General features: G+C 44.5%; 1 protein-coding gene across 4 annotated transcripts in view; it reads right to left on the bottom strand.

Annotated features, from left to right (window-relative positions):
* Positions 1-623: 623 nt before the first annotated feature.
* ZNF627 (zinc finger protein 627) overlaps positions 624-16,055 on the bottom strand; it is a 22,607-nt gene continuing 7,175 nt past the window's right edge. For 3 of the 4 annotated variants that reach the window (XM_009252811.4, XM_054539766.2, XM_054539765.2), the window contains exons 2-4: positions 5,107-5,233; positions 4,873-4,933; positions 624-3,066 (exon numbers count right to left, since the gene is read on the bottom strand). In XM_009252811.4, the coding sequence (XP_009251086.4) occupies positions 1,872-3,066; positions 4,873-4,933; positions 5,107-5,233 (1,383 nt within the window). In that variant the 3' untranslated portion in view covers positions 624-1,871. Of the gene's footprint in view, positions 3,067-4,872; positions 4,934-5,106; positions 5,234-12,463; positions 13,429-16,055 lie in introns of those variants that run through there. The other variant, XM_054539764.2, reaches the window with a different exon arrangement.

Here is a 16,055-nt window from a genome sequence, read left to right as displayed (position 1 = left end):
CTGTAACCATGTCTTTAAAACTGGTGAAAGACAGCATGTTCCAAATCATAAACATGACCCAAATTCCCCTCTTCTCACTAATATGACTGAGTGGTATTTCTCATGAATTACGTTTACCTCCACTCCATTCCTTTTCCCTTCTGGATAAGAACAATTATGATTACCAAGTTTAGAATTAAGTTTACCTCATCACTGCATCAAATACAGACAATCATCTTGCTTCCCTGAACATAAATCAATCAACCTGGCCAGGCGCGGTGGCTCATGCCTGTAATCCCAGCACTTTGGGAGGCTGAGGCAGGTGGATCACAAGGTCAGGAGTTTGAGACCAGCCCGACCAACATGGTGAAACCCCGTCACTACTAAAAGTACAAAAATTAGCCGGGTGTGGTGGTGTGCACCTGAAATCCCAGCTACTCTGGAGGCTGAGGCAGGAGAATTGCTTGAACCTGGGAGGTGGAGGTTGCAGTGAGTTGAGATCGCACCACTGCACTCCAGCCTGGGCAACAGAACAAGACTCTATATCAAAACAAACAAAAAAAAGAAGTCAACCAACCTATAACAAGCACAAAACCTGTAAGAAATTCTTCTGAGCACCCTCTTACTGATACATCACACAGTCCTTTATGGTTTGTGGTCATGATTATTATTACAATTTATTACACCCTCTTTGACAACAGGTATGGTCTCTGCAGTCTTTAGCAAGAGAGCACACAAAATAGCATGACTTAACTTTTGGTATTATGAGTAGATGACAAATTACTATGAAGATAAAAGTTGAAACTATATAAGCATGAAAAGTAAAATTTACATGAGGAAAAAATTCCTTAAGTTGTATGCACATGGTTAACGCTGACTTCACAGTGTCTTAACAATTTGCCAAAATTATAAACTTGATGTAATCCAAGACTGAAGACAGTTAATAAACTGTTTTGAAGAAACACGTACACAAGTCTTGTTTGAATAAAAAATACGTATTAGTCACATATAATCAAACAACTGAAAATGAACTGAGGCATTACATTGAGCTATGGGTAACAGGAAACACTTGAAATTTCCTGATAGAGGAAAGTGCTTATTCTCACATCAAAGTCCTGGGTGAGGCCAGTCACTGCACAGTACAGCAGAAGAACAAGCTCCCCTCTGGTTGGTTTTGACAGCAGCATGGTAGCTATCAGGCTGAATCAAGAATACAGTCACTACTAGTATAAACAAAGGTGCTTACTATACAAATTAGACCTTATGCCAATTCAGTCTACAGACTAGGGGAGTCAGAGCATCACAGAATATTCCCAACCAGGACAGTCTGAATTAGTTGCCTAGTACACACATAATAATGTCTGAAGGAAAACCAAAGTGTGGATGGATCTTCAACGTGGGGCTTCTGGAGACCTGTGTGGAAACCTATCACCTCCGAGAAAATTAAAGTCAAGTCATTTTGAAGATACTCTTGATTGGCAACCCAAAGAAGCAGGAAAATGGGATGGAAGCAGGTGTCCATACAGCCTGTATTCACATGGCTGTCTCCCTGTATTGTGCTTCCAAACCATGACTAATGCCTCCTTAACTTACTTCCAAATCTCATGTAAGATCGGTTACTGGTGAATTGTATCATGGAATAACAAATGGAATGGATTCTGGGAAATCTAGTTCCTAACCTACCAACACTGACATAACACAATCCAGAGATGCAACTCCAACTCTAGGTTTTACTGTCCTATCACAAGTGTCTCGTAATTTAAAGCCAATTATCTTACAGGGTCTTTCTCCACTGTGAATCCTTCCATGTAGTTGAAAGAAATAGAAAGGACTGAAGGCTTTCCTGAATTTCTTACTTTCACCGGGGTTTCTCTATGTGACTCCTTTCACGCTCATGAAAGAACTGGGACAACTGAAGGGTTAGGGTTAGGGTTCTCATAGGGTTTCTCTCCAGTATGAATTTTTTCATGTACTCGAAAGTAAGTGGATCGACTGAAGGCTTTCCCACATTGCTTACATTCATAGGGTTTCTCTCCAGTGTGAGTTCTTTCATGGATTCGGAAGTAACTGGAACGACTAAAGGCTTTCCCACATTTTGTACATTTATAGGGTTTCTCTCCAGTGTGAATTCTTTCATGTTTTCGAAACGAACTGGAACAACTGAAGGCTTTCCCACATTGCTTACAATCATAGGGTTTCTCTCCAGTGTGGGTCCTTTCATGGATTCGAAATGAACTGGGGAAATCAAAGGCTTTCCCACACACCTTACATTTATAAGGTCCGTTGCCAGTGTGCTTTATCATGTGTCTTCGAACACTTGCGAGACAAGTCAAAGCCTTCCCGCATTCCTTACATTCAAAAAGTTTCTCTCCGGTGTGAGTCCTTTCGTGACTTCGAACAGAACTGGCACACCTAAAGGCTTTACCGCACTGTTTACATTCGTAGGGTTTCTCTCCTGTGTGAGTTCGTTCATGGATTCGAATGTACTTGGAACAACTGAAAGCTTTCCCACACTGCTTGCATTCATAGGGTTTATCTCCAGTGTGAGTCCTTTCATGTATTCTAATGTAACTGGAACAACTGAAGGCTTTCCCACATTGCTTGCATTCATAAGGTTTCTCTCCAGTGTGACTTCTTTCATGTATACGAAATAAACTGGGATAATCAAAGGCTTTCCCACACACCTTACATTTGTAAGGTACACCTCCCCTATGCGTTAACATGTGTCTTCGAATGCTTACAAGAGAAATAAAGGTTTCTCCACATTCCTTACAATCATAGGGCTTTCCTCCAGGATGAGTCCTTTCACGTACTGGAAAAGAGCGATGATAACTCAAGGCCCGTCCACATTGGTTACGTGTATACGACTTCTTTCCATATTCCTGATATTCATTTGGTTCACGTCCAGTGTGATCTCTGATGTGCCTATTAAGGGATGAAGGACCCATGCCAACTTCTCCACACACACTGCTTTCACACGGTTTTACTCCAGGAGTTTTCTTGTTCAGAATACCATCTGGAATCTGGCTGAAGGTTTCTTCACCTTGACCACTTTCTTTACTTTCACAGAGTCTTTCTGGAATATGACTTGTTGGAAAAATGAGAAGTACATTATTAATGTTTTGTTTATAAATGATTTTATATTTATTAATAGGTATTAGACTTAGATATACTTTTTTTTTTAATACAGAGACAGAATCTTACTACGTTGCCCAGGCGTGAACCCTGAACTCCAAGGCTCAAGGGATCCTCTCACCTCTGCCTCCCAAAGTGCTGGGATTACAGGCGTGAGCCACCACGCCCAGCCTTGGACTCACATTTTTAACATTACCAGAGAAAGTGTACATTTTATGCCTGTCTTAATTGTTTGAACATGAATGGACTAAATGGTCTGCAATAGATCACAACCATACCTATTATCAAAAAATGATATTCATGGCCAGGCACAGTAGCTTATGCCTGTAATTCCAGCACTCTGGGAGGCCAAGACAGGAGGATCACCTGAGGTCAGGAGTTCAAGACCAGCCTGACCAACATGGAAAAACCGTGTCTCTACTAAAAATACAAAAAAAAAAAAAAAAAAAATTAGCCAGGCGTAGTGGAGCATGCCTGTAATCCCAGCTACTCGGGAGGCTGAGGCAGGAGAATTGCTTGAACCCAGGAGGCAGAGGTGCAGTGAGCCAAGATCATGCCATTGCACTCCAGCCTGGGCAATAAGAGCGAAACTCTGTCTCAAAAAAAAAGAAAGAAAGAAAGAAAATTATATTCATGGCTAGGTGTGGTGGCTCACATCTGTAATCCCAGCACTTTGGGAGACTGAGGCAGGTGGATCACCTGAGGTCAGGAGTTCAAGACCAGCCTGGCCAACATGGTGAAACCCCGTCTCTACTAAAAATACAAAAAATTAACCAGGCGTGGTGGCAGGCGCCTGTAATCCCAGCTACTCGGGAGGCTCAGGCAGGAGAATCGCTTGAACCCAGAAGGCGGAGGTTGCAGTGAGCCAAAATGGCGCCCTTGCACTCCAGCCTGGGCAACAAGTTGTGAAATTCCCTCTCAAAAAAAAAAAAAAGATATTCATATGAAGTTTCTTACTACTGTCTATAATTGAACTATTTTGCAAACACTGAACATCTATGTTACACTTAACTATGTTTTTGGAGAAGATTTTTTTTTTTTTTTTTTTTTTGAGATAGAGTCTCACTCTGTCACCTAGGCTGGAGTGCTATAGTGCGATCTTGGCTCACTGCAAGCTCTGGCTCCCAGGTTCACGCCATTCTCCTGCCTCAGCCTCTTGAGTAGCTGGGACTACAGGTGCCCACCACCATGCCAGGCTAACTTTTTTGTGTGTTTTTAGTAGAGACGGAGTTTCACCGTGTTAGCCAGGATGGTCTCGATCTCCTGACCTCGTGATCCACCCATCTCGGCCTCCCAAAGTGCTGGGATTACAGGTGTGAGCCACCATGCCTGGCTTGGAGAAGATTTTCTAAAAACAAATCAGTGTGACGCTGGGCTTATATGTTGTTTGCTTGCTTTTAAAAATTCCTGCTGGGCACGGTGGCTCACACCTGTAATCCCAGCACTTTGGGAGGCCGAGGCGGGCAGATCACAAGGTCAAGAGAACAAGACCATCATGGCCAACATGGTGAAACCCCGTCTCTACTAAAAATACAAAAAATTAGCTGGGCATGGTGGCAGGCTCCTGTAGTCCTAGCTACTCAGGAGGCTGAGGCAGGAGAATCACTTGAACCTGGGAGGTGGAAGTTGCAATGAGCCGAGATTGCGCCACTGCATTCCAGCCTGGCAACAGAGCGAGACTTCATCTCAAAAAAAAAAATTCCTAACAGCAGGAAATGCTCTCAAGGAACAGAGCTTTCTTTTGTGAGTGCAAATTACCTTATATTTCTCCTGGGAATTTTGAATGGGTCTTCAATGTTCTGGTCTTCCCATTGTTTTCCTAAAATTTAGACCCAGAAAAGTCATTATGAATTAGTACAAAATTATGAAAAAACTATTAGATTCTATATTCATAATTCCCTGTACCCATGCCTGGTTTATTCCCCAAAGTGTTAAGGAGCTAGAAACACTTGTTCTCTAGTTTGCTAAGTGAAGGAATATTGTCACCCTTACCTATAGAAGCCAGGTTCCTGAAGGTTTCCCGCATCACATCCCTGTAGAGATTCTTCTGGGAAGGATCCAGCAAAGCCCATTCCTCCAGGGTGAAGTTCACAGCCACATCCTCAAAGGCCACTGAATCCTGAAACATCCCACATGTGTGGAGGAGGAAGGTTGAGACGGACAGCACTGGGGGCCTAGATTTTATTTCCAAGAAGTTCTCAGGATGCTGTGCTTTCCAAACATTTATTTCAAGATCCCACAGTCATCAAACTTACCCTCTGTCTAGACTCACTTCCTTCCACAAAGCAATTCTGCTGCTAGAACTGAACTAGCAACAGCAGAATAGGAACATGCCTCTCTGATGGGAGAAGTATGTACTGCCTGGGCCATCCCTAATGTCTCTCTGTAAGGTGGGTCTGTAGCACCTGTTGTAACACACATGTAGTGGCCGGGCGCAGCGGTTCACGCCTGTAATCCCAGCACTTTGGGAGGCCGAGGCGGGTGGATCACGAGGTCAGGAGATCGAGACCATCCTGGCTAACACAGTGAAACCCCATCTCTACTAAAAATACAAAAAATTAGCTGGGCGTGGTGGCTGGCGCCTGTAGACCCAGCTACTCGGGAGGCTGAGGCAGGAGAATGGCGTGAACCTGGGAGGCGGAGCTTGCAGTGAGCCGAGATGGCACCACCGCACTCCAGCCTGGGCAACAGAGCGAGACTCCATCTCAAAAAAAAAAAAAAAAAAAAAGCAGTTGGACCCTTAACTTACATACAAAAATGAAATCAAAATGGATCAAAGACCTAAAGGTAACAGCTAAAACTAAACAACTCTTAGAATAAAATAGTAAAAATTATGCAAGCCATTTTTTTGGACTAAAATCCTATACTACTCCCCAACAAATGAGACCAAACCAAAATGGAGTCACTCATGCTAAGTGCCATGTGATCAAACTAAAATTTTTATAGCAGGTAGATCCTCAAACATACCCAGTTTTTCCCCAAAACAGGAGACTCACAGCAACCAATAGGAAAGGGCCCAGTCAATCTCAGCTGGCATAATAAGGACGTCCCCTCTGCTTTACCCTTTCAATAAAAGTAACCTGATGTTAACCAATCTGCTTTGCTGTTGTTGCTTCCCTTGTTCCTTACAAAAACCGCCCTTCTGTCACGCCCAGCGGGAGCTCTTGTTCGATTTTATAGAATGGGATGGTACCCCAATTTATGAATTGCAAATAAAAGCCAACTGGATCTTTTAACTCTGTTCTAATTTTCCTTTTTAAACAAAAACACAGGGCAGAAGTTTCTATTGGGTTTGGCATTGATTTCTTGGATAAAATACCAGAACATGGTTCACAAAAGAAAAAAAGACAAATTTTATTTCATCAAAATTAAAAACTTGTATGGGCCAGGCAGCTGGGGGAAGAGGATTCCTTGAGCCCAGGAGGTTGAGACTGCAGTGAGCTGGGATCACATCATCACTGCACTCCAGCCTAGGCAACACAGCAAGACCTTGTCTCTAAATAAATAAATAAATAAATAAATAATTCTGTGTGTCAGAAGACACCATCAACACTGGGAAAAGGCAACCAGGGAATTGTAAAAAGTATCAGCAAATCATGTATCTGGCAAGGTGTTAGTATCAAGAACATATAAAGAACTCCTATGACTCACAACAAAAATCAACCACTCCAAAGAACAAATGTGGGCAAGAAGGTCAAGAATTTGGGGTCAGGCACAGTAGCTCACACTTGTAATCCCAGCACTTTGGGAGGCCAAGGCGGACAGATCACTTGAGGTCAGGAGTTGAAGACCAGCCTGGCCAACACGATAAAACCCCGTCTCTACTAAAAATACAAAAATTAGTCAGGTGTGGTGGCACACACTTGAAGTCCCAGCTACTCCAGAGGCTGAGGCAGGAGAATCGCCTGAACCCGGAACGTGGAGGTTGCAGTGAGCTGAAATCACGCCACTGCACTCCAGCCTGGGCAACAGAGCAAGACTCAATCTCAAAAAAGAAAGAAAACATTTCAACAAAGAGTTCAGTGATCTAATTGGCTATTATTAGCAAGTCATGAATCAAGAAGCATCCCATCTATGAAACAGAAAGGCGTTCCATAAGTTTGTTGATCTAAAAGGAAGAAACTTAGGCAAAATCAATATAAATGGACAGTCTATTGGGGCCAGAGCTGAGGACTGCAAACCAGGAGTACAGATTCAAGTTGCCATGACTATATACTCTAATTAGCAGCAGTTACACGAGGTTTTGTTGTTGTTTTTAGACACGGTCTTACTCAGTCACCCAGGCTGGAGTGCAGTGGCATAATCACGACTTACTGCAACCTCGACCTCCCTAGGCTCAGATGATCCTCCCACCTCAGCCTCCACAGTAGCTGGGACTGCAGGTGCACACTACCACATCTGACTAATGTTTTATTTTTATTTTTATTTTTTGAGATGGAGTGTCGCTGTCGCCCAGGCTGGAGTGCAGCGGCGCAATGTCAGCTCACTGCAACCTCCGCCTCCTGGGTTCAAGCGATTCTCCTGCCTCAGCCTCCTGAGTAGCTGGGACTACAGGCACACACACCACCAAGTCCAGCTAATTTTAGTATTTTTAGTAGAGATGGGGTTTCACCATGTTGGCCAGGATGTACTCGATCTCCTGACCTCGTGATCCGCCCGTCTTGGCCTCCCAAAGTGCTGGGATTACAGGCATGAGCCACTGCACCTGGTCTGTTTTATTTTTTTGTAGAGACAGGGTCTCACTATGTTGCCTGAGCTGGTCTCAAACTCCTGGGCTCAAGCGATCCTCCTGCCTCAGTCTCCCATAGTGCTGGGATTATAGGCGTGAGCCTCTATGCCCGGCCACACGTGGATTTTTAAAGGCAAAAAGGGGACAAACGGAGTGGGCTGATACAAAGTTGTTGGGAATTCCCAGTGGTTTACAGAAATAATATTCATTAATGACGGGCTATATACACCGTTATGCTATAAGGTGTAGGATATGATGTCTGTGTGGCATTAGGTTTGTTTATAGCTAGTTGTAACAATAGCAAGCAGTTCCAAGAGATGAATACATAGCTCATAGGGGGTAGTAGAACATGATTGCTGTCTCATTTGAATGCCTCTGGGCCTAACTTGAAAGAGCTCACATTATTCAAATGAAAGTTCTTTGCTTTCTTCAAATTGAGTAGAGGAGATGGGCTTTACAGGCAAAAAAGGGGTGAAGAAAGCAGAAATAAAAACAAAAAGGGCCGGAAGCGGTGGCTCACACCTTTAACCCCAGCACTTTCGGAAGCCGAGGCGGGCAGATCACGAGGTCAGGAGATCAATACCATCCAGGCTAACATGGTGAAACCACATCTCTACTAAAAATACAAAAAATTAGCCAGGCGTGGTGGCATGTGCCTGTAGTCCCAGCTACTCAGGAAGGTGAGGCAGGAGAATCGCTTGAACCCAGAAGGCAGAGGTTGCAGTAAGCCGAGATCGCGCCACTGCACTCCAACCTGGGTGACAGAGCAAGACTCCGTCTCAAAAACAACAACAACAAAGTGTTATATCATTTCAAAATTATTTTCCTTATAGGACTAAAGCAGAGCTGACTTCCTTATCATGTTGACTCAAGTTAGCTGGGACCCTTCTGATTGGCTACTATGAATCCCTGGTGTTTCAGAAAACTGGCCTATTTTAAAGTTTAGTATGATTATGTGGCACCCTCCATGAGACGCCATTCTGGTCTGGGCTGTTTGGGCCTAGTGCAGAAGCTTAGTCCAAAACAATGGCCTCCCATAAATTGTATTTAACAATACATACAATGAGATTTTTTTCTGAGACAGGGTCTTGCTCTGTTGCCCATGCTGGAGTACAGTGGTGTGATGTCAGCTCACTGCAGCCTGGACCTCCCAAGGGCTTACGCAACCCTCCCACCTCAGCCTCCCAAGTAGCTGGGACTAGGGGCATGCACCACCACAAGTGACTAAATTTTTTATCTTTTGTAGAGATGGAGTCTCACTATGTGGCTCAGGCTGGTCTCAAACCCCTGGGATCAAGGGCTCAAGTGCTCAAGTGATCCTCCTGGCTCAGCCTCCCAGTGCTGAGATACAGGCATGAGACACCATGCCCGGCTTGCGATATTGTTTAGTACTTTTATCCAGGACAGGCAGTGGCTGATGCTTGTAACCCCAACACTTTGAGAGGCCAAGGCAGGAGAACTGTGTGAGCCCAAAAGTTCAAGACCAGCCTAGGCAATATAGTGAGAGTCTGTGTCTACAAAAAAAATTAAAAATTTTTATTTGGTGGTGGTGGTGCATGCCTGTAGTCCCAGCTACTCAGGAGGCTAAGGTGGGAGGATCCCTTAATCCCTGAAGGTTGAGGCTGCAGTGAGCTATGATCGTGCCACTGCACTCCAGCCTGGGTGACAAAGTGAGACTCTATCTCTAAAAAAACAAAAAAGACATCTGTCACATGCTATAAAATGGATGAACTTTCAGCACATTATGCTAAGGGAAATAAGCCAGTCAAAAAATATGTATTATATGGTTCTTCAATAACTCCTGTGAGGTTGTCAAACACATAAAAGCAGGAAGTGGATGGTAGATGCCAGCCAGTGCAAGGGGGGAAAGGAAGTTGCTGTTCAATGGCTATAAATTCTAACTTTTATAAGATGAAAATTTTCTGCAGAATAGTTACATGAGATAAGTATAATTAACACTACTGAACTGTACACCTAATTATGGTTTAATTTTCTGTTATGCATTTTTTTACAATTAAAAATTATTTTCAAAAACCCAAACAAATAGATTTTTAAATGGGCAAAGAATTTGAATAGCCATTTCTCTATGAAATACGCAAGTTGCCAAATGGCACATTAAAGCCAACCAGGGTTAAGAATTGGCAGCAACTGGCCAGGCGTGGTAGCTCACACCTGTAATCCCAGCACTTTGGGAGGCCAAGGCGGGCGGATCACAAGGTCAGGAGTTCAAGGCCAGCCTGGCTAACACAGTGAAACCTCGTCTCTACTAAAAAATACAAAAAAATTAGCTGGGCATGGTGGTGGGCACCTGTAGTCCCAGCTGCTTGGGAGGCTGAGGCAGGAGAATGGCGTGAACCCAGGAGGCGGAGCTTACAGTGAGCCGAGATCGCACCACCGCACTCCAGCCTGGGTGACAGAGCCAGACTCCGTATCAAAAAAAAAAAAAAAAAAAAGGCAGCAATTGCTTGAAATCTCATAAAGTAAACAAAAACCCTGAAGCTACCTGAGCCAACAGATTATGGCTGAGACATATGATAGACCATCTAAAGCCTGGGAAGAAAAGCTGAGGAGAAAAATTTCTTTCAGAAATTAGGATACTCAAAAAAACCCAGGTATGCTGGGGAATTGAGAACGCCCCCTTCATGCCCAGGAAAGAACGCATTTCCAGAAAAGACCTTTTCTGGGCTCAGAAGAATTCAAAAGAATTGAACAAAAAAGAATTGCTTGAACCCAGGAGGCGGAGGTTGCAATGAGCTGAGATTGAGCCACTGCACTCCAGCCTGGGCAACAGAGCGAGACTCCAACTCAAAAAAAAATTCAAATCTCACTTTTCAACGAAAACAAAATCATAAAGAAGACAGAAAAATATGGCTCATCAATGGGAATTGAGATAAACCATCTTTGAGAATCCCCAGTTACTGCGCTCACTGGACGAAGACTTTAAGCAACTGCCTTAACTATGCTCAAAGTAGTAAAAGACAACCATGGAGAAAGAAATAAAGAAAACTAAGAAAAGGATGCATACGATAATATCAACAAAAAATTACAGGCACGGTGGCTCACGCCTGCAGTCTCAGCACTTTGGGAGGCCAAGGTGGGCAGATCACAAGGTCAGGAGTTAGGGGCCAGCCTGGTCAACATGGTGAAACCCCGTCTCTACTAACAATACAAAAACATTAGACGGGCGTGGTGGCAGGTGCCTGTAATCCCAGCTACTCAGGAGGCTGAGGTAGGAGAATTGCTTGAACCCAGGAGGTGGAGGTTGCAGTGAGCTGAGATCGTGCCATTGTACTCCAGCTCTGGGCGACACGGCAAGACTCAGACTCGGGGGGAACAAAAAATATATATATATAATTTTTTAAAAGACTACACAGAAAGTATGGATCTGGAAGATGCAAAGCACAACTAAAATGAAAATTTCTCTATAGGTGTTCAATGGCGAATTCGAGCAAGCAAAATAAGAATCAGCTAACTTGAAGATAAAATTAACCACCTTGAAGAAAGAAAAAATAAATTTGAGAGAATAGGAACAATTGTTGGAGTTTGGTTGCACAACAAGGTAAGTATAGTTAACACTACTAAGCTGTACACAAAAATGCTTAAGATGGTAGATTTTTAATTGTTTTTATAGCCACAATTAATAATAATAAATTGTTGGACATGGTGGCTCACGCCTATAATCCCAGCATTTTGGGAGGCTGAGGTGGGCACATAGCTTGAGCTCAAGAGTTCAAGACCAGCCTGGACAACATGGCGAAACCCTGTCTCTACAAAAAATACAAATATTAGCTGAGCATGGTGGCATGCCCTCTAGTCTCAGCTACTCAGGAGGCTGAGGCAGGAGGATGGCTTGAACTCAGGAGGAGGAGATTGCAGTGAGCCGAGATGGCACCACTGCACTCCAGCCTGCGTAATGGAGCAAGACCCTGTCTCAAATAATAATAATAATAATGTTATTGTAATAAACCAGCAAAAAACACATTGATTAGAAAATGGGCAAAATTGGCTGGGCATGCTGGAACACACCTGTAATCCCAGCTACTCAGGAGCCTCAGGCAGAAGGATCTCGAGCCCAGGCGTTCAAATCCAGCCTGGGCATCATAGCTCTTTCCAAAAAAAAGTGAAAATAAAAATAAATAAATAATAAATGGGCAAAGAACTTGAATGGACATTTCTCCAGGATATATACAAATGGCCAATAAGCACATACAAATATGCTCAACACCACGAATCATTAGGGACACAGATTTTATACAATGTAATTTCAAATGGCTACTCACCACTTGAATAGCTTTTGTCTCATGTAAAATATACACTAACAAAAAGATAAATCTTTAAAATTGTTATTTATTATTCTATGGAAAATTTAAACAACTAAAATATTATAGCTGCTTCAAATCCAGCACGGGGGGGACATAATTGAAGATAATGTCAATTGGAGAGGGGAAGTTGACATCTGGGATTGTGGCAAGGGAAACCAGAAACTTAGGAACTTATTTTGAGCTTAATATGGTTTGGCTGTGTCCCCACCCAAATCTCATCTTAAATTGTAGTTCCTATAATCCCCACATGTTGTGGGAGGGACGCGGTGGGGGGTAATTTAATCATGGGGGTAGTTACCTCCATACTGTTCTCATGATAGTGAGTTCTCACGACATCTGATGGTTTCGTAAGTGGCTTTTCCCCCTTTTCGCTCTGCACTTCTCCTTGCTGCCACCATGTGAAGGACATGTTTGCTTTTCCTTCCATCATGATTTAAGTTTCCTGAGGCCTTCGCAGCCATGCTAAACTGTATGTCAATTAAACCTCTTTCCTTTATAAATTATCCAGTCTCAGGTATGTATTTATTCGCAGCGTGAGAATGGACTAATATAGTAAATTGGTACTGAGTAGTGGGGTGCTCTGCCGTAAAGATACCTGAAAATGTGGAAGCAACTTTGGAACTGGGGAACAGGCAAGGGTTGGAACAGTTTGGAGGGCTTGGAAGAAGACAGGAAAATGTGGGAAAGTTTGGAACGTCCTAGAGACTTGGAGGGCTCAAAAGACAGGAAGATGTGGGAAAGTCTGGAACTTCCTAGAGACTTCTTGGATAGCTCTGACCAAAATGCTGGTAGTGATATGGACAATAAAGTCCAGGCTGAGGTGGTCTCAGATGGAGACGAGAAACTTGTTGGTAACTGGAAGCAAAGGTGACTCGTTACGTTTCAGCAAAGAGACTGGCGGCATTTTGCCCCTGCCCTAGAGATCTGTGGAACTTTGAACTTGTGAGAGATGACTTACGGTATCTGGTGGAAGAAACTGCTAAGCAGCAAAGCATTCAAGAGGTGACAGAACATTAAAGTTTGGAAAAATTGCAGACTGACAATGGAACAGAAAAGAAAAACCCAGCCGGGCATGGTGGCTCATGCCTGTAATCCAGCACTTTGGGAGGCTGAGGCGGGCGGATCACCTGAGGTCAGGAGTTTGAGAGCAGCCTGAGCAACATGGAGAAACCCCTTCTCTACTAAATATACAGAATTAGCTGGCCGTGGTGGCACATGCTTGTAATCCCAGCTACTCGGGAGGCTGAGGCAGGAGAATCGCTTGATCCCAGGAGGTGGAGGTTGTAGTGAGCCAAGATTGCGCCACTGCACTCCAGCCTGGGCAACAAGAGTGAAACTCTGTCTCAAAAAAAAAGAAAAGAAAAGAAAAACCCATTTTCTGGGGAGAAATTCAAGCCAGCTACAGAAATTTGCCTAAGTAAGGAGAAGCCAAATGTTAATCGCCAAGACAATGGAGAAAATGTCTCCAGGACACATCATAGAGCTTCATGGCAGCCCCTCCCATCACAGGCCCAGAATCCTAAAAGGAAAAAATGGTTGGTTTCCTGGGCCTGGTCCAGGGCCCCTTGCTGTATGCACCCTAGGGACTTGGTGCCCTGTGCCCAGCCACTCCAGCCATTGCTAAAAGGAGGCAAGGTACAATTCGGGTCATGGCTTCGGAGGGTGCAAGCCCCAAGCCTCAGCAGCTTCCATGTGGTGTGTTGGTCCTGTGGGTGCACAGAAGACAAGAATTGAGGTTTGGGAACCTCTGCCGAGATTTCAGAGGATGTACAGAAACGCCTAGGTGTCCAGGCAGAGGTGTGCTACAGGGGCAAAGCCCTCATGGAGAACCTCTGCTAGGGCAGTGCAAAGAGAAATGTGGGAATTGGAGCCCCCACACAGAGTCCCCACTGTGGCACTGCCTAGTAGAGCTGTGAGGAGAGGGCCGCCATCCATCCTCAAGAACCCCAGAATGGTCAATCCACTGACAGCTTGCACTGTGCACCCGGAAAAGCCACAGACACTCAGTGCCAGCTGTGAAAGCAGCCAGGAGTAGGGGCTGTACCTTGCAAAGCCACAGGGGCAGAGGTGCCCAAGGTTGAGGGAGCCCACCTCTTGCATCAGCGTGACCTGGATGTGAGACATGGAGTCAAAGGAGACTTTTTTTTTTTTGAGACAGAGTCTGGCTCTCACCCAGACTGGAGTGCAGTGGTATGATCTCAGCTCACTGCAACCCCCACCTTCTGGGATCAAGCAATTCTCCTGCCTCAGCCTCCCGATTAGCTGGGATTACAGGCACGTGCCACCATGCCTGGCTAATTTTTTGTATTTTTAATAGAGACAGGGTTTCACCATGTTAGCCAGGATGGTCTCGATTTCCTGACCTCGTGATCCGCTTGCCTCGGCCTCCCAAAGTGCTGGGATTACAGGCGTGGGCCACCGCGCCCAGCCAAGACTATGTCAAAGCTTTAAGATTTAATTACTGCCCTACTGGATTTGGGACTTGCACAGGGCCTCTAGCCCCTTTGTTTTGGCCAACTTCTCCCATTTAGAATCTAGGAAGTAGCTAACTTGTTTTTGCTTTTACAGGCTCATAGGCAGAAGGGACTTGCCTTGTCTCAGATGAGTTTGGACTTGTACTTTTGAGTTAATGCTGGAATGATTTAAGACTTTGGGGGACTGTTGGGAGGGCACGATTGTTTTAAAATGTGAGGACGTGAGATCTGGGAGGGGTTGGGGGTGTAATGATATGGTTTGGCTGTGTCCCCACCCAAATCTCCTCTTGTAGTTCCCATAATCCCTGCGTGTCACGGGAGGGAGCAAGTGGGAGATAATTTAATCATTGGGGTGGTTACCTCCATGTTGTTCTCATAATAGTGAGTTTTCATGAGATCTGGTTTTATAATGGGCTTCCCCCACCTTTACTCTGCACTTCTCCTTGCTGCTGCCACATGAAGAAGGACACGTTTGCTTCCCTTCCACCATAATTGTAAGTTTCCTGAGGCCTCCTCAGCCATACTGACCTGTCAATGAGATCTCTTTCCTTTATAAATTACCCAGTCTTGGGTATGTCTTTATTAGCAGCATGAAAACAGACTAATACAGAGCCCTGGAAAAACTAGGCTGAAGAGGCTGGGCGCGGTGGCTCATGAGGTCAGGAGTTCAAGACCACCCTGGCCAAGATGGCGAAACCTTGTCTCTACTAAAAATACAAAAAAAATTAGCCAGGCGTGGTGGTGGGCACCTGTAACCCCAGCTACTTGGGATGCTGAGGCAGAGAATTGCTTGAACCTGGGAGGCAGAGGCTGCAGTAAGCCGTGATCGCACCACTGCACTCCAGCCCGGGCGACAGAGCAAGACTCCAGCTCAAAAAAAAAAAAAGAAGGAAAAACTAGGCTGAAGAGGTCTCAAGTACTCCTTCCTTCACCACACTTGAGTCAAGCTCCTCAGAGCCCTCTTTTTGACTAGGGCTTGGCATTGGCCTGCAGAAGTCAGTTTCAGCAAGAATCCCTCTAAGGTAGTTTATAGAGACTCCTCCTACCTTAATATCCAATCAAGTTCTTTTTCCCCCACCTATGAGACCCAACCAAGTTCCATTCTCTCCCTCACCTTGTCCATTGGCTATAAATCCAATAATATTCCTGCTGCATTCAAGGTTGAGTTCAATCTCCCTCCCCTATTACAGCTGTCATGACTCACTGTAATTGTGCTTAATAAACTTTTCCTTGACATTCTTAACAAGTTTCCAGTGCAATCTCTCTTTAACAGGGAACAAGGTTGTAAACTTGAGACCCTGGTTCATATATCTGAAATGCATAGGTGGTGACAGGCTCCCTCCCACTGGAGATGAAGGAGCTGGGAACCACACATGCCATTCTGCTGGGCCCACCCAAGTCTGAATCCATGGAGGG

The sequence above is a fragment of the Pongo abelii genome, chromosome 20, assembly GCF_028885655.2.
Source record: "Pongo abelii isolate AG06213 chromosome 20, NHGRI_mPonAbe1-v2.0_pri, whole genome shotgun sequence".
In the NCBI taxonomy this organism is placed as follows: Eukaryota; Metazoa; Chordata; class Mammalia; order Primates; family Hominidae; genus Pongo; species Pongo abelii.
Note: the sequence above shows the minus strand (reverse complement) of the source record. Positions and strands in the feature narration are given on the sequence as shown.